This window comes from Macrobrachium rosenbergii, chromosome 48 (genome assembly GCF_040412425.1).
Source record: "Macrobrachium rosenbergii isolate ZJJX-2024 chromosome 48, ASM4041242v1, whole genome shotgun sequence".
Classification (NCBI taxonomy): Eukaryota; Metazoa; Arthropoda; class Malacostraca; order Decapoda; family Palaemonidae; genus Macrobrachium; species Macrobrachium rosenbergii.
The window spans coordinates 58,528,006-58,552,047 of NC_089788.1; the positions used below are offsets into that span (position 1 = coordinate 58,528,006).

Genomic DNA, 24,042 nt, shown 5'->3' on the forward strand with positions numbered 1-24,042 from the left:
CACTGATGGACAAACTCAGGGAAAACTACACCTCCAATTCTTGTTGGTGAGACAGCAACTGATAATGGGAGTTGAGCAGGCTCTTGAAAGAGCTTAGCAACCATTTAAAAATGGTAAAAAGAAACCTTGGGAATTTTATTCTTCGTTAATAATAATTATGTAAGCATTTCAAACCTGCTTTTGTGAGCTGTGATTATATGAACAGAAAGATGACTCCCTCCCTGTGCATCTATGCACGGCTGTTTACCTTTGTATCACGTTTGACTGAAATCCCTTCAACCAAGTAGAGGGATCATATTGTGTGTGTGTGTGTGTGTGCATGTGTGTGTATATCCCTTTAAGCATGTACTGCGAGTTTCAATAACAAAGTGGGTGCAACAGACACACTGACCACAAAACAGAGGGATGAACTACTTTCATGCATAAACTGTATAGGTATGATGGTCTACCTTAGCACCAAGTTTGATGGGAATTCCTTCAATGGTGTACAAGAGGAGTTGCAATGCCAATGCAAGCAAGACAGACACACTAATGGAAGGACAGACAGACAAACTGAGGGGTAAGCTTAATTTGTCCATGTAAGAATTCCCTTAGCTGAGCTTAGTTTCAGTCCATTTACAAGTCTGCTTAGGTCTTTTATTTCATAATATTCTCCCTAATTCTTGCTAAGAGGTATTTTATAATTCTTTATAAACTGATTTCTCTCTTCTTTATGTAGTATACAAGTACCTATATGGAATCATACAGAAGTGTCTGCATATTTCTCAAAATGGATGAAATCAAATCAAATTCTAATAACAGACAAAACGAAAAACATAACATTAACAGAGGTTATCCTGTTAAGTGTTTGAAAACATTACTGGAGATAACTTGTTAATTAACATGAAAAAGATTGGTTAGGACACCAAACAAGCACTTCTAATGCCCACACTACTGTAAAGCATTACCTTCATTTGCCTTTCATTTAATGACTTTGACTTTTCCGGCTTGGCTCTGGACTGTATGAGAGAGAGAGAGAGAGAGAGAGAGAGAGAGAGAGAGAGAGAGAGAGAGAGAGAGAGAGAGAGAGAGAGAGAGAGAGAGAGACTGTCACTTTAATGAGTATAACACAGCAATTACAACAGTGCTAAAGGGAATCTTTGCTATAGCAGTTTATGAGTGAAAATACCAATCATATAATACATTCAAGTATATAAAATAAAATATTCTTCATATCAAAATAATATGTATTCTTCAACAGACTGGACCCTCTTACTATTTCAACTACAAACAATAGATGAACTACATTTACCATTTGCTATTTATAAATTATACAGCTAAAACAATATGCATTTTTGCAAAGCATGGAAAAGGAACAATACACACAACTAAAATATCTGCAGATATTAAAAATATAAGGCTTAAAACATGAGACCCCATTAAAAGATTCATCAAATATCTTCATATTGTGAAAGAATGTGTGTAGTAACACATCTAAGTAAAGACTGAAGAGAAAAAACACAAACAAAATTGCACTTGCTGATAAGAAATGCATGCATGTGTATAACTGCAAGAAAAAACCAATACAGGCAGTCCCTGGGTTATGTCAGACTCGGTTTACGTCGTTCCGAGTTTACGTCGCTTTTCAAATATATATATAATATGACATTTTGATAATAAAATAAAGTTTTATATATACTTACCAAGCAATTACATAGCTAACCGCTTCCTACCACGGCTGACCAAAAATTCAAATTTTGCTGTGGCTGTACCATCGCTAGTGTAGGTGACAGGGTCCCACCCACTATCAGGACTGACAGGTACAACTCAACAGGAAACATCAATTCATTTGAGCCAAAATAGGTCCATCTGTGAGGAAGGAGGGAGGGCTCCGATTATGTAATTGCTTGGTAAGTACTGTATATATACAACTTTATTATAAAAATGTCATTTTTATATAAGTGACTTACCAAGCAATTACATAGCTGACTCCACATTGCGAGGAGTGGGTTAGATGGACATAAAACTAATCCAAAACATTAAAAGATAATGACTTTGAACTAGAAGTTTGCTAACACTGAGACAATGCTTGTTGTCCCTTACCTGGTAAGAAAGCTGCTACAGGTCAATACTGCCTCTGGTCGGCACTCATCTTAACCTGTAGAGGGCTTGGCGTATTGGCCAGAGTCGCCCCTACTTCAGTGGATACTTTGCAGCTGTGAATTACACCGACAGCTGACAAAGATAAAAGGAGGCGTCTTTGCTCTGGGCATGACCAGAATAAAAACCAACAGTGTCACCTACACCAAAATAAAACTAGACAACCAACGCTCCAACCATAAAAAATCTGGTGGGTATTCTAGGTACGCTTGTACCCCCAGGCTTCCCAACAAATCAACACCTAAAAAAACCAAGGCGAGGAGATAGTAGAGGGACAGTTCGCCCCTATGCTCCCTCTCCCAACACCATGCCAGCCATGGATAAAGGCCCTAACATACTACAATCATCAAAAACTGTTTCCACGTCTTTCAGGTAGTGCAAAGCAAACACAGATTTCGACCTCCAAAAAGTTGACTGGAGAATGAAAGATGTCTTTCAGGTAGTGCGAAGCAAACACAGATTTCGACCTCCAAAAAGTTGACTGGAGATTGGAAGACAATGATATTTTATGACGGAATGCAAGAGAAGTAGTGACGGCCTGAACCTCATGAGCCTTTACCCTCAAGATTGGGAAGGCGTCCTCTTGAATCCAAGAATGTGCTTCTGAGATAAGGCTCCTTATGAAAAAGGAGAGGGCGTTCTTAGAGAGCAGGCGAGATGGGTTTTTCAATGAACACCAGAGATTGCTAGAGGAACCCCTGATCTTCTCAGTCCTGCTGATGTAAAGCTGCAAGGCCCTCACAGGGCAAAGAAGTCTCTCCTCTTCTTCCGGTCCAAGAATGTTCTCTAAGCTCTTAATAATAAATGAGGAGGACCAGGGACGAGAAATGTCCTCGTTCTTAGCGAGAAATCAAGAGAAAAAGAGCAAATTGCGCCTCCTTGCGCAAAACCAACTTTCATACCTATTGCTTGGGGTTCGCTTACTTGCCTTGCTGTAGCCAGTGCTACAAGAAAGAGTGTCTTTTGAGTGAAGGACTTCAAGGAGGCAGAACGAAGAGGTTCAAAAGAGGAGCTCATGAGCCACTTTAAAACCATGTCCAAATTCCAAGGGACTGAAAAGCGATTGTCTGTCTTGGAGGTCTCAAAGGACTTGACAGGATCACTAATATCTTGGTTCATGGACAGGTTAAGGCTTCTGTGCTTGAACTCTGACCTAAGCATAGCCCTATATCCCTTAACTGTACAGGGTGACAATCTCCTAACAGTCCTGAGAAAGAGCAAGAAGTCCGCAATCTGGACTATAGAGGTTTCGGAAGAAGAGACATGATTTTGTGCACACCATCTTCTGAACACTGTCCACTTGGACTGGTAGAGCTTGCTAGAAGAAACTCTTCTACATCTAGCAACAGCTTCTGCAGCCCTACGTGAAAATTCTTTTGCTCTGACGAGGCTCCTGAAGCCTGTCAGGGCCAGAGCAGACAACCCTTGATGACACCTGTGAAAAAGTGGCTGTTTGAGCAACGACTGTTTTTGAGGAAGAAGCCTCGGAAAATCCACGAGAAGCCTCAGCAGGTCTGGAAACCACTCCTTCCTTGTCTAAGTAAACCACAACTACTTCCCCTGATACAAGTGGAGAAAAAGCTTGAAGACCTAGATGAATGGCTTTCAGCTCCTTGACGTTGATATGTAGCAATTTCTGAGCTGTGGTCCATGTCCCCGACATCTTCCAACTCCCTAACAGGGCTCCCCACCCTACATCTGAGGCGTCGGAGTAGAATTCTAGGCTGGGGTTCATAGGAGATAGAGAGTCCTTCCTGAAGTCTCTCCTCGGATAACCACCATCGGAGATCCTCCTTGATCTCCGACGTTACTGAAAGACTAAGGAGTCTGATTGAGTCTTCCTGCACCAATTTGCCTTCAGGAAGAATTGCAGGGGCCTCATGTCAAGTCTGCCCAACCTCACAAAAGATTCCACTGAGGCCAAAGTTCCGAGAGGGCTCATCCATTGGAGAGCAGAGCAAGTCGAGAGACTGAGAAAATCCTGCACAGTCTGGAGACACAACTCGACCCTCTTGGGGGAGAGAAAAGCCCGAAAAACTTGCGAGTTCAGTCATCCCCAAATAAAAGAGTGCCCTGAGACGGAGTCATTTGTGACTTCTGTACATTTATGAAGATGCCTAACTCCTTTGCTAGGCAAAGGGTCCTTAGTTAAGTCCTTCGTGCATTGCCCCTCTGATGAAGGGCGGAGAAGCCAATCGTCCAGGTATAAGGACATGTTGATCCCGGGAAGACGAAGCCACTTGCCGAGGGGAGCGAGGACTCGGGTAAAGACCTGTGGGGCTGTGGACAGGCTGAAGCACAGCACCCGAAACTGGAGAACCCGGCCCCCGAAAGACAAACCTCAGGAACTTCCTCGAGTCCGAGAGGATGGGGACATGAAAATACGCATCCTGCATGTCCAGGGTGACCATCCAGCTGTCCTGATGGAGAGAGAACATGACAGGCCAGTTCGTCTCCATGTGGAACTTGGTCTTTACCACAAACAAGTTTAGGGCATTGACATCCAAAACTGGTCTCCAGCCCCCGGAAGCCTTGGGGACAACAAAAAGCCTGTTTTAAAACCCCTCCAACGAAAGGTCTACAACTTCCTCCACCGCTCCCTTGCAAAGGGGAGAATCTACCTCTTGAGCGAGGGCCGAAAACTTCTCGGACCCTGCTGAGTAAGCCATCAAGGTGATCAGCGACTTTGAAAGCGGAGGGGTCTGATTGAACGGAATGGAGTAGCCGGTCCTCAGAACCTGCACTACCCAAGGTTCTGCACCCCTGCAACTCCGTTCCTCCCAAAAAAAGTCAACCTGGCACTTACTGGAGCACGAAGGACACAGGTCTCATTTACTGGTGGCCGGTTTGGCCGAAGACTTCTTAAATGACTTCGCTGGAGGACGAAGGTAAGAGTGAGGTCTGGAATGGCTTCTAGATCTTCCTCCATGAAAGGGCTGAGGCTGCAGAGGTAAAAAAGGCTTGAAAACAACTGCACGAGTTATCTTGGGATGCTTTGACGACTGGGTTAGAAGATCAGTAGTCGATTTCTTCAGCAGATCAGAAAGAACTTCTTTAACGGTGCCCTGGGGGAAAAGGTCAGACTTGTCAAGCGGAACGGATGAAAGAACTGACATCTGGATAAAGGTCACTCCTTTAGTAGTAAAGGAGCACCACAGCTCTTGTTTCTTCAGCGAGCCCATCGTATATAGCGATGCAAGTTCAGCCGAACCGTCCCTCACTGCCTTGTTTGCACAAGCCAGAACATGAAGCCAGTCCAAAGCAAAGTCTTTCGCAAGGTGTGGGCAGTCTTCAATTTTCTGTGCCAAAGCCCCCCATTGTACAATCCAGGAAACTAAAAATCTCCAAAACCTTGAAAATATTACAAACAAGATGATCCAGTTCGGGAGATGAGAAGAAGACTTTCACCAAGGGGAATGCAGTACGACGCGATGCATCAACCAAGCCAGAGAAGTCCCTCTGGGAGGAGGCAGAAACTCCCAAGGAAGGCGCTTCCCCAGTGGCATAAAACCTGTACAAGCAGTCCCGGGTTAACGACGGGTCCGGCTTACGACGTTCCGAGGTTATGACGCTTTTCAAATACATTCATCAGAAATTATTTCCTGGTTTACGACGCACGTTCCGGGGTTACGACACCGATCGGATGAAAGAAATATGGCTCCAAAATGGCAGAATAATAAAAACTTGGAGGTTTTTTTGATGAAAAACTCAATAAAAATGCAGTTTACATCATTTTCAATACACCAAAAGCATTAAAAGTAAGGTTTTCTTTGGATTTTTTACAATTTTTGACGATTTTTCGGTTTATAACGATTTTTGGTTTACGACGCGGTGTAAGAACGGAACCACCTTTTGTAAACCGGGGACTGCCTGTACCTCCTCCTAAGAAGCTTTGATGATGGAAAGGCAAAAGTAGCCTTGCTAGCAGCTCTCTTCGAAGTCAACCGCTCATCGACCTCTTTCAATGCTTTCTTCCAAGAAGGGGAGAGGACGAGCTTGGGAAGGTAAGAGTCAGAGGCATGCTTCTTCATCGAAAACGCAGAGGCAGGGGAGTCCGGAAGGGCAGGCTGGAAGAAGTCCAGGAAGTTCAATAACAGGAACTTGAGGAGACTCGAATTAGCTGAGGCAGGCGCCGAATCACGGTCCGCTTCTTTCTCCTCTGATGAAATAAGAGAAAGAACTAAATTCTTGGACTTAGGCCTTCTTTAAGAAAGTCATCAATATCCTCCAACTGACACTTAATCGGAACCAAAGAAGAATCCTCTTGAGGTGACGAAAGAGGGAGAGGCAGTGATGGCGTCGAGTGCTTAGAAGCAGGAGTCGAACGGTCCAAAGTTGGTGCTGAGTGAGAAGTTGGCGCCAAACAAGCAGGCGCAGGCACTTGAGACTGAGCAGCTGGCGCCAGGCGCTCGGGAGAAGGCAGGCACTCAGGAGCGCGAGAGCGCTTAGGAGACAAGCTCAGGCAATCCTCAGTGACAATAGACTCTGGACTATCCCAGGCTGGTTGTCAAACTTGAGACGACGAAGGAGGCGGATCAGCAAAACTGCAAGAAGGCTGGGGACTAATACCAACTTCCTTAGGTCTCTTAACGGGAGGAGGAGAGCTGTCCGCAGCCACATAATGCTTCTTCAAAGGATGAGAAACACAAGACTGAAGCTGACAACGCCTTCCACCTGACGACGAATCTCCCGCATCAGACATATGATGCACACTAAAAAAGACACCTTTCCAGTGGCACTCAGTCGACACCTGGGAATATGCAACAGGCTCGACGGAGGGGACGACTGCCTGTGGGCAAATCCTACCAGCCTCCCTTTGACCTCCGGTATGTCTTCTCCCCAGTGCGGGGGAGAGGAACAGGGACCTTCGTCTAGGAGCACTGGTAGGACAGACAGCCGCCTCCTCAGAAAACACAACTCTTTCACTTTGTACTTTAATAGCAATGGGAACACTGGTAGCACACACACCAGGAACAGAAGCTTTATCAACAAAAGCCTTACAAGATAAACCAAGATTCATGACCGTATCGGCCAAAAACTCTAACTTCTTCAAACCCAGACTCGACACTGGCAAAGGTGTTGGAATTAGAAGCATGGGAAGACATTAAAGGAGTACGTGGTAAATCAGTAGGAAGACTCAAAATTGGATAAACAGACGGGATAAGTGGGGAAGAAACAGCGCTACCCTCAGCCAATGAAGGCAAAGGAGTAGCTTCTAAGCTAGCTCTATGCTCCGCTCTAAGAGCAGCCTTCCTCTTCCTATCTTTATCAAGTTTATCAGAATGTGAATGATAAACCTTCCACTGCTGAGAATCCCAATCCTGACAAGTATCTCCCCACTACAATCTTGTCCCTAAATTTAATACATTTAGTGAAAATCATACATAATCTTACTTAATCTAGTTTTACATCCCTCGGTAGAGAACCGAACACTAGACAAACTAGACTCTGACATGGCAAAGTAGTGAAAAATTACAAAAAACCTAATAATTCACTAATTGCAAAAAAGACCACACAAAATCTGAGTACATCACCAAATACAGCAAAACAATCCAACAAATGATGCAAGGTACTGCCCAAAAACCACTGATATTGATCGGGAGCCGGCAGAAAACAAATTGATGTTTCCCGCTGAGTTGTACCTGTCAGTCCCGAAAGTGGGCGGGACCCTGTCACCTACACTAGCGATGGTAGCGCCACTGCAAAATTTGAATTTTTGGTCTGGCGTGGTAGGAAGCTGTTAGCTATGTAATTGGTAAGTTACTAACATAAAAAAAATTGGTTCTGGGTTACAGCGGATGTTCCGAGGTTACGTCATCGTCTTACACAGCGATGGACCAGTAAAAGAGTATACAGCTAAAATACAAAATCAAAATTTTGAGGTTTTTGGATGCATCCCACATCAGAATGCAAGTAAAATACTGTACAGTGCACCCAGAGGATTAAAGGTAAGGCTTTCACCACTTTATTTCTCATTTTTATACATTTTTCTTGTGACCTCCTGGGTTATGTTGCTTTCCGGGTTACAGTGCAGTGTTGGAATGGAACCCCCGACGTAACCCAGGGACTGCCTGTAATGGATTTCAACTTAAGAGTTTTGGCAGTACATCTGACTATATTTCCACTTTGAATCTATTACTTCACTGATCTAACCTTTACCACAAAAGACCCTGAAGGGACATTGTATAGTACAGCGTTACAAAACAATTTTCATTGATAAAAACATTCATTTATTCTTACTATTCCTATAAACAGCTTTATACTGATTAGGCCTACAAAGAATGCATTACTTTTAAATCTGGATAACTTTTTGTTTCATCAAGACATGACTGGTATTCTTGGTTGGCTGTTTCAAATGGTAACAGTTATAAAAAATTCTTAAATGAAATTTTCACAATTTCAAGATGTTGTGTGGGCAAACAATAATTTTATATTAAGTCCAGTAAATGAAGGCTAGCAACTGATGGCTAACTGGGCAATTAGCCATGAGCCCTGCCTGCAAATAAACAGAGTGAATACAGTAAACTCTCCATATGACTGTTTCAGTAACCATGAATGAGTTTGTTAACGAACTCAAAATGATAAAATATCTACTTTTTCTAGACCATCCAAAAAGTAAAGAGAAAGAATAAATGAACTTTTATACTTGCTTAAAAGCTTCGAATTGCTGTAAATTACCCAATCCACTCCAATTACAGCACTACAAAATTTGTTATAACAAATCCATCAATGATAAATACCTTATTCCATGCAAAATGCACTAGACACAAAACCAAGAGATTTCAAAGATGAAACCTCACTGCTCATGTGACAGCTGCTTCCACTGGGCTACACAGTAACTTTACTCACTCCTTTGTACCACCTGGTAATGTATGCATGTGCGTATGTGGACATGCTGCTGGGCTTCCCAAGACCAATGAGTGTTTTCACTATGGTATTTTGGTCTGTGCCATTCATAACTACTTGTCTAACATTCATTCATTATTTTTCACCTTTGTTCACCTCAGTGTGAAACTCAGTGTTTAGCTAATTACTGCATTCACTTCTTTTGAACTTCTGATCAGCAACTGATGCTCCATCTCCAAGTCATTGTGAAGACGGCCCTTTCCCTGCTTTAAATACCAATGCAGTGATTTTCTCTAAATTTCAGCAATTTTCAAGTAATTGTTTATAATATGTTATTCCAGTTTGGGGTTTCCCATTGCCATGTGCATGGAGCTGTGTAGCTGAACAAAATTTTTGACCCTTGCCTAATTCTCAACAGGTTGGTTTGTTTACCAAGTAAATTTTTTGCCATTTTCTTTCTTGCATTGATGGTTGCCTTCAGTACTCTGTTCTGTCTCAGCTGCTATTTTGTGATTTTTATATGTGATGTCTTGGTGTTAAGATATTTTTCACACATAATTATAATTTTTGTATGACCCTTTTCATGTTTGCATTCATGAAACTGCTTTATCAATCATACTTTAGCATACAAGTGCAGGAAAGGATGCTAAGTCCTGAAGCACATTTATGTTTTTTTAGAGGACGACTCATTTGCAATGCCCTTCATGCAGGAGCCTACAGTATTCGTCTGATTTCAAGTGTGTATAACAACTGGACCTTCATCCTTAGTATTTGTATGCCCAATGGAGTGCCTGTAAATGTCATACTTCCACTTCTGCTGTCAGTTATCAAACTCAGCTTTTTCCCATCACTCTCCAACCACAGCTGTTAAGTCTTGATTGTCTTCAGTTTAGGCTCCCTCCTCTGCGGTGTCTCCCCCTAGCATTAAGAGTGATCAGTGAAAGCACTGCAATATTTCTCCAGTCTTGACTTCTATGGTCTACTTGTCAATGGTATTTTCTCCTGATATTCTCCCAGTCACCTGCTGGTCTTCTCATCTGCCAATCCTGCAGCTTCTGCCCTCTCTCTTTCATCTGACTTTCTTCTGCAGCTGTTCCTTGGGGCATTCAACTTCTTTTGACTTAATTTGCTCCACTGACGATAATTTCCTAACTAGTCTCAAGACAAAGGTCTCAGCTGCACTCCAAAGCAAGTTCCTTGCTGTGGCTGATTCTTCCATAAGGGAGTTGATCACAGCCCTGCAACTTGCCACTACAGTATACTCACTACTACTGCAGACTTGCTGCTGGTGTTGGTACCTCTTCCTGGCTTTTGTTTGCTTTTGAAGCTTCTGCTCATTTGAGTTTTGTCCCTTTGGCTTTGACTTCCTCCGCATACACAAGCCTTTAGTGTACCCATCTGGTCACGAGAACTGCCCTATTCCTGTGCAGCCATATTCTTGAGTACTCACATGCTCCAATTTTCTGCCATGCTCCTCTGTGCTCTTATACACCCATGTACACTAGTGCTTTCTAGTACTTGACTATTGCAGTGTAATTGAATGATCCCATCTACTCAACAGCTACCATGTACTCAACTACTACTGTGTAATTGACTGTTCCCAACTGCTTCCTTGTATTTGGCCAGTCCTGCTGACATGCCTGACACTATGATCTCAAATGCTACAGTGTTCCTGGCCTCAATTTACCCCTCTGTCCACAGCCCTTGCCATATTTTCAGGGGCCTTATAAACTTTGATGCTCTTGACTATGTTGGTCTTTTTAGTTTTTCTTGCCTCAACTCCAGCACAGAATTCTCGCCACCACCTGATCAGCTCCAGCACAAGTGCTCCTGTCTACAGAGGTTTTCCTGCAGTCACTGGGATTCATCTCCGTGACAGGTAATTCAACCACTCTGCCATCACAGGTTGCATCTTGTCTACAAAATATTCCTATGCAAAGTGCCCTCCCTTTACCCCAAATGCTCCAGAACCCTGTACCCAAATATTTTGGAAGATGACCCCATCACTAACTTAAAAGGATATTTTTACAACTTGGACATCAGAGAATTCTAAGATGCAAGCTAAAATCAGTTCAAGGATGAGGGCATACCAGCAAGGACGAGAATAGTACATATTTAAGAATAATACTTTATTATATGTATTTCTGCAATAGTTTTTCAAATGAAGTATGTTTATACCTATGATTGGAGCCTGGACTCATCAATGCTTGTTCTGCATCTCTACAACAGTCAACAATTCTCCCAGCTATCATTATAGCTTCCCAAGTAATTAAAATGTACTTCTAATTAAGATTACTTTTATCTGTGGGTCAGTCACCACAGAACACAGTCTTCTAATTTATGGTAGCTAATTTCTTCATTTGTACTGGACCTGTTACCAACTAATAATTACACTTTAAGTCAGAAACTAATGGTTCTGTCCCTTGTCCAACTCTCCAATCGACCCCATTTGTAAATTTGGTATCATTCATCAGTCACTAATTAACCCACTGTCTAACTCTCATCTAAGGGCTCTTGCCAACAGGTCTCATCTCCATATGATCATCCATCACAACTGACCCCACCTACAATCTGATATATTCTTCACTGACTCTCGACTCCTACTTAGGTCATCTTCAATCCTAGGTCACATGACAGTCACTCGTCAGCTCCCTTGACAATGTTCATCTTCAGTCCTAGGCTTAATATTACAGCACTAGTATCAAATATCATTGGGTATAATTGTAGCTAGTAGTAAGGGAAACATTTAACAATTAGAATTACAGCAGTTACACAGTCATCACATAGCAAAACTCATCCATAAAGCTCACTGATACATGTCTACATAATATCCCCCAAAGTGCTCATGTTCACTTGTTTGATTAAAGTCCATTATCTATTATTATTATTGGTATCCTGTACTGTATTATTATTATTATTATTATTATTATTATTATTATTATTATTATTATTATTATTAACCAAGACTCAACACTGGCTGGAAAAGCAGAATGTTACATGACCAAGGGCCTAAATATGAAAATGCAGATAATACAGAAGAAAGAATACAGAAGTGTAACCTATACAAGATTAATAAAAGAATGAACATGATTGAGCAAATAAACTCAGGAGAGACACTTGTGAGCCTGTTTAATGAGAGAGAGAGAGAGAAAAAAAAAGTTAAAACCCCGTCTGAACTCCCAAAATTCCAAGTACTGTACAGTATTCAAAAACAGGACTCAAAGGCCAATGCTAGTACTAAGTGGTGAAAATCTGAATAGAGAAGATGATCAGAATGATAAAAATTTTTTAAACTTTGCACAATGAGCTAGTTGAAAAATGCTGCCAGAGATTAATAGTCAAGATATTTAAGAAAATGCAAGTTTCTGTCCAACAATTTAAGATGAAACTCAGGTGTTTAAGACATAGCAGGGGATCAATATTCAATAAATGGGTGAATAAGATAAAAAAAAAATTTTTGATATACAGTTCCCCCAGTCTTCAGATTGCACCAACTTTTTAAGCACCTGAAGAAGATATAGACTGGATATGTTTTAAAAAGCAAATTTGCAATCAAGAAAGGTATTTAAAATTCTAAACAACTTGCATACACAGCTAAAGTATACTATCAATCAAAAGTTCTGAGTGGGGTGGTGATGGGGTGGATCCAACACCCTAGGCCTACTAACAAGACATTACTATGTTTTGTAAGGCATTAGCTTCATTTGTTAAGAGATTCAGAGACCTGGTGTTGTCTAACCTCCCCATAAATGGCAATTGTAGGGTCTAGTTTCTCTTATCCTTGACTTAAGTTATCTTCAAAGAGAAGACAAATTCAAGATATATTATGATTACCAAAGAGATCTAATAAGGCAATATTTATACAGGTTGCTTCTCTTTAACAACGAAGAACAGAAGACCAAACCAAGAAACTATCAATAATGGTAACCAAACAAGGAATCTAAAATAAGGGCAAAAGGTTAAAAATGTAGAGTACATGTATTACGCAAAATATATTTGCTAGATGGACTATAAAACAATTACAGAACTACAAATACACCAACTATGAATAATGTAAAACGGGAAAACACAAGACCATATTCTGAGAGGTTCAACTGCCACACAAAGAAATATGCACTATGATTAAAGAATAAAATAAAATGAAAGACCGTAAAAATTCCTTGCACAACAGGAAAAATACTCTTCAAAATGCAGAGTACAATGTCAACAAATAAAAATACAATTTTACCGTTGAATGTTGAATCCTGCATCAGCATTACAACTTACAACTGAGGGATTTTCTTACTTCCCACATAAATGCAAAATGTACAGACAGAAAATACTTGAGCCACATTCCCAAATAGATTTCAACTGCTGTTCTTTAATATCAGCCTGATTTCTGAGTGGCATAAAACTGTGATTTGTATTTAGATATGGACATATTTTTTTTATAAATGAACTGCCTTCAGGTTTAATGCTATGCAGGTCTTTGCTATGTGAGTTGAGAATAAACATTAAGCAGATATATACAATTCTAATGTACAGTGTCTAAAAAACATTAGCAGATGTGTATGAGATTTTATGTACAGTACCACACAAACCCACAACTGCAGACCACATATACACTTGCACAATTATGTCAAAGATTAGGCTGAATTGTTTTACACGAATCTGACTAAAAGTTACTTGCATGAGATTAAAAGCAGACATGAATGGCAAAAAAATAAAGGGGGGCCTTTCCTGGAGACTGAATTGTTATGCACCATCTTTACCTTTTTAGGGTAATTTTTCTTACAGCTAACTATGGTAAAAAATTTTCAACAAGGAAAGTGTCTTTTAATAATTTGTGCTATACTTCCTTATACAAGAGAAGTAAATATGGCACACTGCATGGGAATTTTTTATCACATGAGGTCTCGAGGTAACATTTCATGGTGAATTTGGCTTTGAACATCCCCTGCCCCCTACCCGAGGCTGCTATTCCAGGAAAAATTGGTGGACAGCAACATCTTTCTCAATACTACTGTTACACATAACATGGAGTGCCAGTGCAAGACTTAATACTTACACATGTATTCAGTATATATACTGATACCATGTATATTTATGACATTGTTGTATAATGTTATAACTTCCAAACTTTTCATATTCACTTGCATATATAATTGTTATTTATTGAATATTAATATACATACACTGATCTCTTACTCACCCCATCACTATCTATCATACTGCTTCCTGATATCTTGTTTTTGTAATATATTCTCCATTTTTTGTACTCTGCCGTTACTGCATCCAGCTGCCTCTTCCAATACTTTCCTTCTAAAACAATAGCCTGTAAAAACAAAAAATCTTGTAGTATCTTCAAAGCATTTGTAAAGAATTTCGACAATGGCTACAGATTACTGTACAGCATAACTGCCTTAGCACAGTAGTTATACAAAATACAACCACAACAAAAACTGTAATTTACAAATAAAGACCAACACTTCCCATATAGTATATCTACCCACCAATAGTACTGAAAACAGCTCAATTAGCTGAAGATGCATGTTACAGTTTGAAATCAGGAAAAATTGTAATCTGATGATACATAAAAAGAGGTTTCTCAAAACACAGTAGGGACCGGGAACTCGTGCATTTCATGTCAGTAACTTCTGAAGAATGTTTTACTTCAAAGAGGCATCTAAAACATAACTGGAAGAAAGCACTTAGAATGTAGCATCATTTTCATACTTCAATTATTCATTGCACTTTCTGGACATATATGTTCAGTTACAACAAAAATATGAAAATTACACATATTACATTATCTATTCCAACTGCAGTGCTATAAGCCAAACCAAGAAGTCTCTTTTGGCTCATGGTTTAGATTTTAACCATAAACCTTCAGTTATCAGTTATCAAACTTGAAAGACTATTTCCCTCTTTGGAAATTTGTACAGTATGACAGAATAAAGGAATTACCATTATACAAGACAACACAAAAGTATCAAGGTTATAAAAATATTACTTTATAGAATATTTCATAAAGTCTAAATAAGAAGAAGTGTAAGCATATTTTCTGAAATATACATTAGCAAAATAGAAAATACTGTACTTGGACAAAGCACACAGAGCAGGTTCACATAGAGGTGAGGGATCATCAAGGAAAAGCCGGAACCTAATTCTAAGCTGATAGCCTTACAGATGAAAACAGTACTTTCACCTTAAAGATGAAAACAGTACTTTCACAAGATCACTTTTGGCTGATTTTGATGACCTATTAAGATTTATTTTAAGAACTAAACACACTGCAAAGACGTCAGACGTCTCTTCCTTTCCCATCAATCATGATCACGTATCGCATCTATCAACACAGTGAGAATCTCATGTATATATTTGAATGTAGAATTTCCTGGCCTTTTCGTCAATATATATTTTATCACTGCATGTACAGTACATTATGTCTCTTATTATTGCTATTTGATTGACTGTTAACAAACACAAATTGCTCTCACTCAGCATACGGGTCACAGCAATTGAAGGTCGGGCGCTTTCCATCCGCACGTGCTATGTACACCTGTGCCCAGGTAAATATATTAGTCAGTACCCAGTTCTGTCTCTTTGACCTCACAACACTTAAGACAAGGATTTTACCAGATAAACAGAATACAAAGAACTTTTATATTACAGCTCTACCACACACTCCTGAAACCTCATAAACCAAATTTACACTATTCTGTCTTTCATTACAGCTCCTGCTTACAAGGTTGCAAAATACTTATGCATGAAACTGAACAATTATAAAATATTATTATACCCATACACTTGAAAATTCACAACAGCCTTTTAACCTGCTAAGAATTCATCTATGTCACTCATGACTGTTACGACAAAACTTCAATGCTGAGACAAGGATCAGGCATGGGTAACCCTAAATTACCAGCACTCACTGCAACTTTCACGCTGGAACATGAAAACAGATGGTTAAAAATTGTCCTCTGCTTTTTAAACTTCTAATTTAAAGGTGTGCAGAAGATGCAATGACCATTTTTGAAAAAGAAAATAAAATCAATCTTTATATGAATACTAGAAGCCGCATAACATGATAAAATACAATGTAGAGAGGGTGTCAAATAAAAAAGATATCATTTTACCATAATATCTATAGCCTTATTCTGTGTATGTACACTCCCGCAGACACCCTATTATGCATTGGGTTTGTGTTGTGTGGGCAAGCTGCAAAAACGTGAATTTGTTGAGAAGAGTGCAATTCCCATTAAGTAATGGATTTGAACTCTATATTAACTATATATTTTTTTTCAAATGTAAATTTGATTCATTGCAAATTCAAGATTTTACATCTGTGGGCATTGCAGAGTGACCTGTAAGATGGTCATCCATCAGGACAAAAGTTGATTATGATTTGGGTCTTTTGGTAACTTTGTCATGTCAAAACATTCTCCCGGTGATATTCAGTTTCTTCATTTGGTAGATTAAAAAAGGAATTCTACTGCCTCCACAGTTCTCTTCAACCTTAATTTCTCTGTTTTACATCATCTTTATAAAACTACTTTGTTCCTTTTACATTCTTTCATTTTCCTTCATCCACGTCACTTTAAACAACACTTCTCCCACCCATATCTGTATTTAGGTTCTGTTTCTATCTTATCCCAATTGTTCTTTGCCCTTGTCACTTGCCTTTTAGCCTCTCTTTTTGTCCATGTATACCTCATATCCCCTCCCTGCTTTTTTTTCTTTTATACAGAACTTGAAGATCCTTATCTTCCTATTGGTACTGCTTTTAACATTGTTGACCATGAGGCCACAGCCTTCAAACACATAAGAGAGTTGAATTTTCAACTCTATACTTAGAATAAAGATGATTTAAATACAAGTTGTTTTGCTTGCTGTATCCAGTTACAGTATATTACATGTATTATTACCATACGGTTATTGTATCACAGATTATAAACATGAAATCTTACGCCTTTGGCATTTAATATTGTTTACAGTCAAAATCTCGGCTGAATGAGTACTGTACTTACTACCGACCTCTTCTTTGCTATTAGTTGCTAAAAGAAGCATCATTCGGAGATACTGTTTCTTGTAAATTAACAAACTTGGGTTAAAACACACAATTACTTGATTTTAAAAGCAGCAAGTGTTATTTCGTCTATTCCGAACATCGCTTTCACCTATTCCAAAATGTTGTGCAGCCTGCATGTTATTCGTTTTATCCCGCAGCGGCCATACACAAGCTGCAATTTTAATTTTATGGTGTTCTTTCTTAACAGCCTTCTCCACTGCGTGAGGAATGAATAAAATTGTACTTTTTTTTTTACTTATGGAAGCCACCATTGAGGGTTGAGAAGTTTTAACAACTTGACAACTTTACCGCAACTCGATAGTTACGATAAATGACGTCGGCAATCACCTGTTACTTGATTCGGTTATGTCAGTACAGTACAGCATCAACGTAAGTTGAGAGAGAGAGAGAGAGAGAGAGAGAGAGAGAGAGAGAGAGAGAGAGAGAGAGAGAGAGAGAGCATTGTCCCTGGACAATGTTACACCGACAGATATCCATTTGCAAAAGTCGAATTCCGGTTGTACTGATAATAACGATAATTTTGATAAATTGTTGTTTTACTGCATCCAATTATATTACACGTATTACTGCCATATTATCGTGTTACAAAATATTAACAAAGCTAACATGCGCCATTTGCATTCTGGTTCTGTTTACCTTCTTAAAATCCTCAGCTGATTGCCTTTTGCCGACATCATCGCCATTAGTTGCTGAATGAAACTTAATTCGGAGGTACGTTTCTTTCGTAAATTATTAAATCTTGGTTTAAAAAATGTAATTATTTTATAAATAAAGGCAGTAAAGCAAATTAAGTACTTGTGTGATTTTGCCAGGTTCAGACGTCGGTTTTTCCCCGAAAACATTTTGCAGCCTGCTTATTACTGTATTCGTTTCTTCAGACACAGCTGTAACCCGCTGCTTAAATTTGGTGGCATACTTACCTAACACCTTCTCCCTTGAGTGAAGGTTGAACAAAAATTATATTTTATTTTTATTCATGAAATTAGACAGAAAATAAGCAACTTTTTAACAAGACAACTGTAACGCAACTCTGTAAACGTGTGCTAATGACGGTAACTAACCTGGCAAACAAATGTTTCTAGATGCCAGTACTTAATGTTGTTTATTTAAGTGCTTTGCATGCAGTAGCAAGTGGTGGTTAATGTAAGAAATAGTACTGAATTCTTGCACAAGCCACAAGTTTGGTAAGCCTGGCTGGATTTATGATGATTCGCGCTTAACCTACTGAGCGTTTGCTCCTGAGCCTAAAGCTAACTTACATATGCCTATCTGTGAAGTCTACCGAAACTGACAGGCATAGAAAGCCTAGACTTGTATAATACATATAGGAAGCTTAGCCTTGTATCATCTACCAAAATACTGAAACCTGCACATTAAGCATATCCTCATGCAATCAACCGAAAATGCATCTCTCACTATACACGATATTGTATGTGATGAAACCATGTTTTGGGACAAAATTTTAAGGATCGGATTATACACAAGAACAGATAATACACGAGTATATACGAAAATTACGGTTCTTATAGATGGACAAGTTATTAGAACTGGTCTAGAGAAAAAATGCAATTAAATGCTTTTATAATGGAAGTAAAGCACCTGTTGGAATAAGGAATAGATAAGGTGTTGAGTGAGTGGTTTGTGAATGTGGGTCAGTCACAAGGGTGTTATATTTCTGTATCCAGTCAATACACTTATGGATAAGAGCGTTGTGAGAGGTAAAGAGATGTAGGTACAATGCTGCGGAAAAAAATGAATCCAATGTGGGATGGCTGATGCTTGCAGATGATACAATACTGACTGGGGATAGTCGAGAGACTACCGAAACTAGTGAGAGTTTGCAAGTGTTTGCAAGAGGGTCAAGTGGAGAGCAGTTGTGACCAATTGCTAGGTCACAACTATGAAGGCTAACAGAAACCAGGAAGATAAAACAATGATTGTTAATTGTTAAGTGCTGGAAGAATGGAAACTTGACTCATAAGAGTATTTAAGAGTAAATATAACAGACGTTGGAAGGATGAGGTGAGACAAAAGTGGTAAGTCACAGAACACCTGAAGTGAGAGAGGTCATCGATATGTGCAAAAGATTGGGTAGGGATCTGAACTGCCTATGGAAGCAAGGGGCAATGTATAAAATTTCCTGAAAGCACATGAGTGTGTACAATTTTTGGGTGAATAGCACAGTGTGTGCTGAGGTCTGACACCTTACTGATAAGCCTTCTACGTAGGTATACAAAGTGGTTAATGTTGTGGAAATTTATCTTAACAGGGGGTTCATCCACATTTCAGCAGTTAGAAGTACGAATATGTCAGTGACCACTGTTGTTTTTTCTCCAGACCTACCCCATTAGAAGAATCAATATACAGTATATATATAACAAAACCCACCAATTACATACCAGACGACCATTATGGCAACGTCAATACATTACTGTACATTTCTCCATCCTGAAACACAATTCACTGTACATACAATCATAGATATAGAGGGAGAGATTGGACAGTCATGTGACCGTCGTGTGCAAGTAGGGCGTCATTGCTATGTGTTGACTACCAGAATTGGTAGCTGCAGCGACTGCACAGACTAGCAGCAACAGAGCTACCTCTGGCACACAGTGCTGGACCATCAACTGTGTTACACACAGAAACTGGATCATTATAGAACAGGGGATCACATTTCACAAGAAAGTGACATATTTTCATTCAAGAAAATCTTATAACTGTTGAAACTACCTCAAACAAGTAAACATGTGTTAGGTCACAGTCAACTTGCAGTCAACTACAAGCCTGCTTTTTGAGCTAATAAAATAATGACTGTTGTAATAAGCTTTTTATTAAAGCCTATTTGACATTAAATTCATATAGCCTATTAAATCAGCATGTAGGGTTACCGTCAGTCCATAAAACCATGGTTAAGTCTGACAATTTTCCCTACTACTAGTACTACAATGTACATAGTATCACGAAGCATAGCCCAAGGCCTGCCGCAGTTTTAAGTATTAATAAAGTATTATAATGTTAATTACCATGTTATCAATAAGTTCTCAAACCTCTTGGTATGCAGAGGACTCAGCTGACAGAAGATGCCAGTCCCACTGAATCTGATCTGCCAGAACACTTAATACAGGTAGTAAAGTATTCTTCAATTTTACCATAACATTTTTACCCTAACCTAAAGGATACTTCAAATTCATGCTACATCATAACTTTAAAAGTAAACTTTACCAAATGGCTAGTCTACCAGGGCTGATCATCAGATAAACAAGGGTAGCCTAACCTTAGCTTAGCAAAGGTAGCTTAACTTGGCATAACCTTCAGGAACGCTGATTTTTCTACCTGTCTCTCTCCACAGACTAATACAGATTAGGTCTTGGCTAGCTATGAAAGTCTAAGTTATTCTTACAGGCTAGCCTAACTTATACTGTGCAATGTAAATAGTATGTTGAATTCCAGGTCAATATGACTGCGACATGTTACATAGCTTTATATATGTACCTCCTGGTATTAAAATATTATATCCCGAACCTACAAAACTTATGTTATTCCTTGACATAATTAGTGTACAATTTACGACAGTCGTAGGTATAGTTAAAAGCTGTGAACAAAGGCACAATTGGCAGTATGAGCTTAAGTTTCTGTCACAGACTTTTAAGTCCAGAATATGTTAAGAGGCAATAATGTGGCTACCAAAGCAGAGTTAGTCTAATAATAAGTAACCAGAAGGGGCAAGCCGGCATTTACATCACTCAATATTGGCTGTTAGGTATCGGGCTATTAATAATATCATTATGTCTATGGATGAAGCTTGTGTGGGATGACAGCGCTGGAAATGAAAATTATTTTTGCATACTGTTGTCAAATTTTACTGCCCGTCAGTTTGACCCATGAATAAAGAACGATAATAATTAGTTCTGCCTCTAGTATTGGAGCAGATGAGCCTTACAATCGTTCATTTGATTTTACAAGCATGAAACTTGGCAGAGATACTCATTGAGGGGTAGACTTCAAGAAAAAAGTGCTAGCCACCTGAAAAAATGCCAATATATTTTTGTATAAATAGCCAAAGTTCAATTATTATTGGGATAAATTAGGGGAAATTTTCTTTGCATAAAATTGCAGACTTTACTTGGGAGAACAGTTCTTGCCATTCAGGAATCCAATTTGTCGGCCATTTTCCAAGATGGCCGCCAGGTAAGCCTAATATGCAAAATAATCTAACTCTCTTGGTATTTCTACATATTTGTCCATATAACTTGATTCCTATGAGTATTTATAGCCATTTGTTCATAGATATAATTAAAGAAATATATATAAGTGACAAATTTACTAACTCATTATTAACTGTATCCAAACTAAAGAATTATGATTATGAGTATATTAGCGTCTATTCTCCTTCTATTATTGTTGAACATCATTGTTTCAGACTCCTGAAGATGCATGCCAAGGGCAGCTACAGAGTGCAGTACAGTCTAATCCCGTCTTTTTACATGTGCACCTTCCACCAGAGTCCGTCTTGCATCCACATTTAGTCAATTCCCGGCAGCATTTAGAAACCGGTTCAAGTGTGGTCCACACAATTCTCCAATTGTCATCCTCTTTTGTCCATCCCCACCTAGAAGGACATTGAAGTTCTGGATCACGTTTAACACATTGTCCGCAAATATGACCTGACTGATAGGCTGCTCTTTTTGCATGTTCCCTTAGTGCATTTTTTTGTTGTCGGGATTAAGTACTATGACCTCTGTTTCCGGACAAAGAGATCAAGTCTTGCCTCGTCTACTGATGAAACTCAACTTCAGATAGGTTGTGACTGAGTTTTACAAATGTAGCTGAAACTTCATTAAAGACATTCCATGTCTGTTAAGCCTTCTTTTTTTCCTTTCCCACTGAAACCTGTTCATGAATGACTCAGGAAGATCAGGAACCTTTTTTGTTCGACTGTCTATACATTGGGCAGTGTGCATACTTCCCCTTCTCCCTCTGGACTTGGATGCTGCAACAATGAAATATTTGTACCATGGAAGGATGTACTGGCTGTTGCGGTTGTTGGATTGTGGTCTATGTTGTCTACAGCAGAAGTTGTGAAAAGTCCCTTTCTCAAAATAGGTGGACACATCATCATTTTCCACATATTGCTTTACTGCATTCTCACCTAGCTGTCCTGATATTTCAGACACTGTCATAAGATATGCTAATTCCATTCTCATGAAGCTTGTCAATTAATTATCTTTTTCTTGTTTTGGCAAACACTTTCATCCCGACATAGAGTATATGGGAAAAGATGTTTCACGGTGTTTTGCATGCCTGCGGGTTTTTGATCCTTCAGTATACTTAGAGTAGCAGTTGTATTGTAAAAGTTGTGCAACAGCAACATCTGACAGTACGACACCATGGTCCAGATGGGACCTGATGTCAACACCACGCTCAATCCTGCAAACAAACTTTACAAGTGCCTGTGGAACAGATTCCTTTCCAAGTCGTCCTTGTGAATCTTGGGTAAGTTAAAAGTATATCTTAGTTTAACCAGACCACTGAGCTGATTAACAGCTCTCCTAGGGCTGGCCCGAAGGATTAGACTTATTTTACATGGCTAAGAACCAATTGGTTATCTAGCAACGGGACCTACAGCTTATTATGGAATCCGAACCACATTATAGTGAGAAATAAATTCCTCTAATTCTTCATTGGCCGGCCGGAGAATCGAACTCGGGCCTAGCAGAGTGCTAGCCAAGAACTCTACCGACTCGTCCGACGAGGAACTGTGAATCTTGACTGAATTTTGTCTTAATAGCAAGCATTTCTCTTCGAATGATATCTACAACTTTAGCCAGATGGATAGCTTCACTGTACTTGCTAGTATCAGATAGAATTGTGCCAATGTCTTTCCTGAATGCTAGAACATCATCACGCCCTTCCCTGTGGGCCTTAAGCTCAGGGATCCATATGGTAACTGCTCTTTGACCCTAATGGTACTGACGTCTGGGGAGTCGACACCAAGTTGTAACCGGTGCTTGTATTGAGAAGCTAGATCAGCAAGTCTGAATATTACAGGTGATATTTCTGTATTAGTAACCTTGCTGTCAATGATGTAGATAACAAATTCAGAAAAAGCCACAGGATATAACCCTTTCCACTGATCATGGCGGTTCTCCTCTTGCTTCATCGCATTACGATGTGCTCTCTCTGAGTTGTATAAGTCTGCCAAGCATCGTTGGTGATACTTCAGTTCTTGAGCAACATCATCACCAGCACTTAACTTTGTAAGGAGCTTTCCATGGTTTAGGGTCTTGGCATATGACTGAGCCTTCAATTCAGCTGCATTGTCATTGCTTGTCTTAAATTTGATATTTCATCCTCTTCTTCATACAAAAAGCATTGTACCTTTGGAGGGTCTGAGGTTCTTGATCTCTTTCCACGGTTTTCTTCTGTGCCTGATGTACTGGGAGTCACTGTTCTCTTCTGTGGCCTTTTCAATTTGGTATTATTAAACAAAAGTCTGCATCTGTTATGATATTTTGCTTTATTTCGTATCAATGTAGTTTCTATGCCTTCTCCATCATCTAACCGCGTTGGATCAAATGATATTGGCATAGCAATAAGAGCATGAAACAATGTTACATTTTTTTTTTTTTGCAAGATTAACATATCCAGCAGAGTCCTGTTACCTCTGAAATAAGCTAAGAGGTGAAATTAGTGTTTCATTACTTTTGTCCACTTGACAAAGACAACATTTACTCGAGTCAGTTTGCATTTTTGGTTTGGCATCCATGATGAGATACTTTGCACTCAAGTAGAGCTGGCCGAAGGTTTATCCTTTTACCACTTTTGCTCACTTTCATGTATGGGATACAGTTAGGTTCGAATTGTTGCTCTACACCTAACCCGATCGTTCATCCAACATCATTTAAATCCCGTGCGATCTGTACACCATCCGGATAACGTTAAAGCCTCCGTCATCCGTGGCACGGCTGTCGCGCACTGGCACA

The 24,042-nt window shown here is 39.5% G+C and overlaps 1 protein-coding gene across 4 annotated transcripts in view; it reads right to left on the bottom strand.

Moving 5' to 3' along the window:
• Mondo (MLX interacting protein mondo) overlaps positions 1-24,042 on the bottom strand; it is a 190,163-nt gene that overhangs the window by 82,661 nt on the left and 83,460 nt on the right. For 2 of the 4 annotated variants that reach the window (XM_067091864.1, XM_067091863.1), the window contains exons 4-5: positions 14,177-14,299; positions 948-998 (exon numbers count right to left, since the gene is read on the bottom strand). In XM_067091864.1, coding sequence (XP_066947965.1) covers positions 948-998; positions 14,177-14,299 — 174 coding nt within the window. The remainder of the gene's footprint in view (positions 1-947; positions 999-14,176; positions 14,300-24,042) is intronic. The other 2 variants (XM_067091866.1, XM_067091865.1) reach the window with 1 other exon arrangement.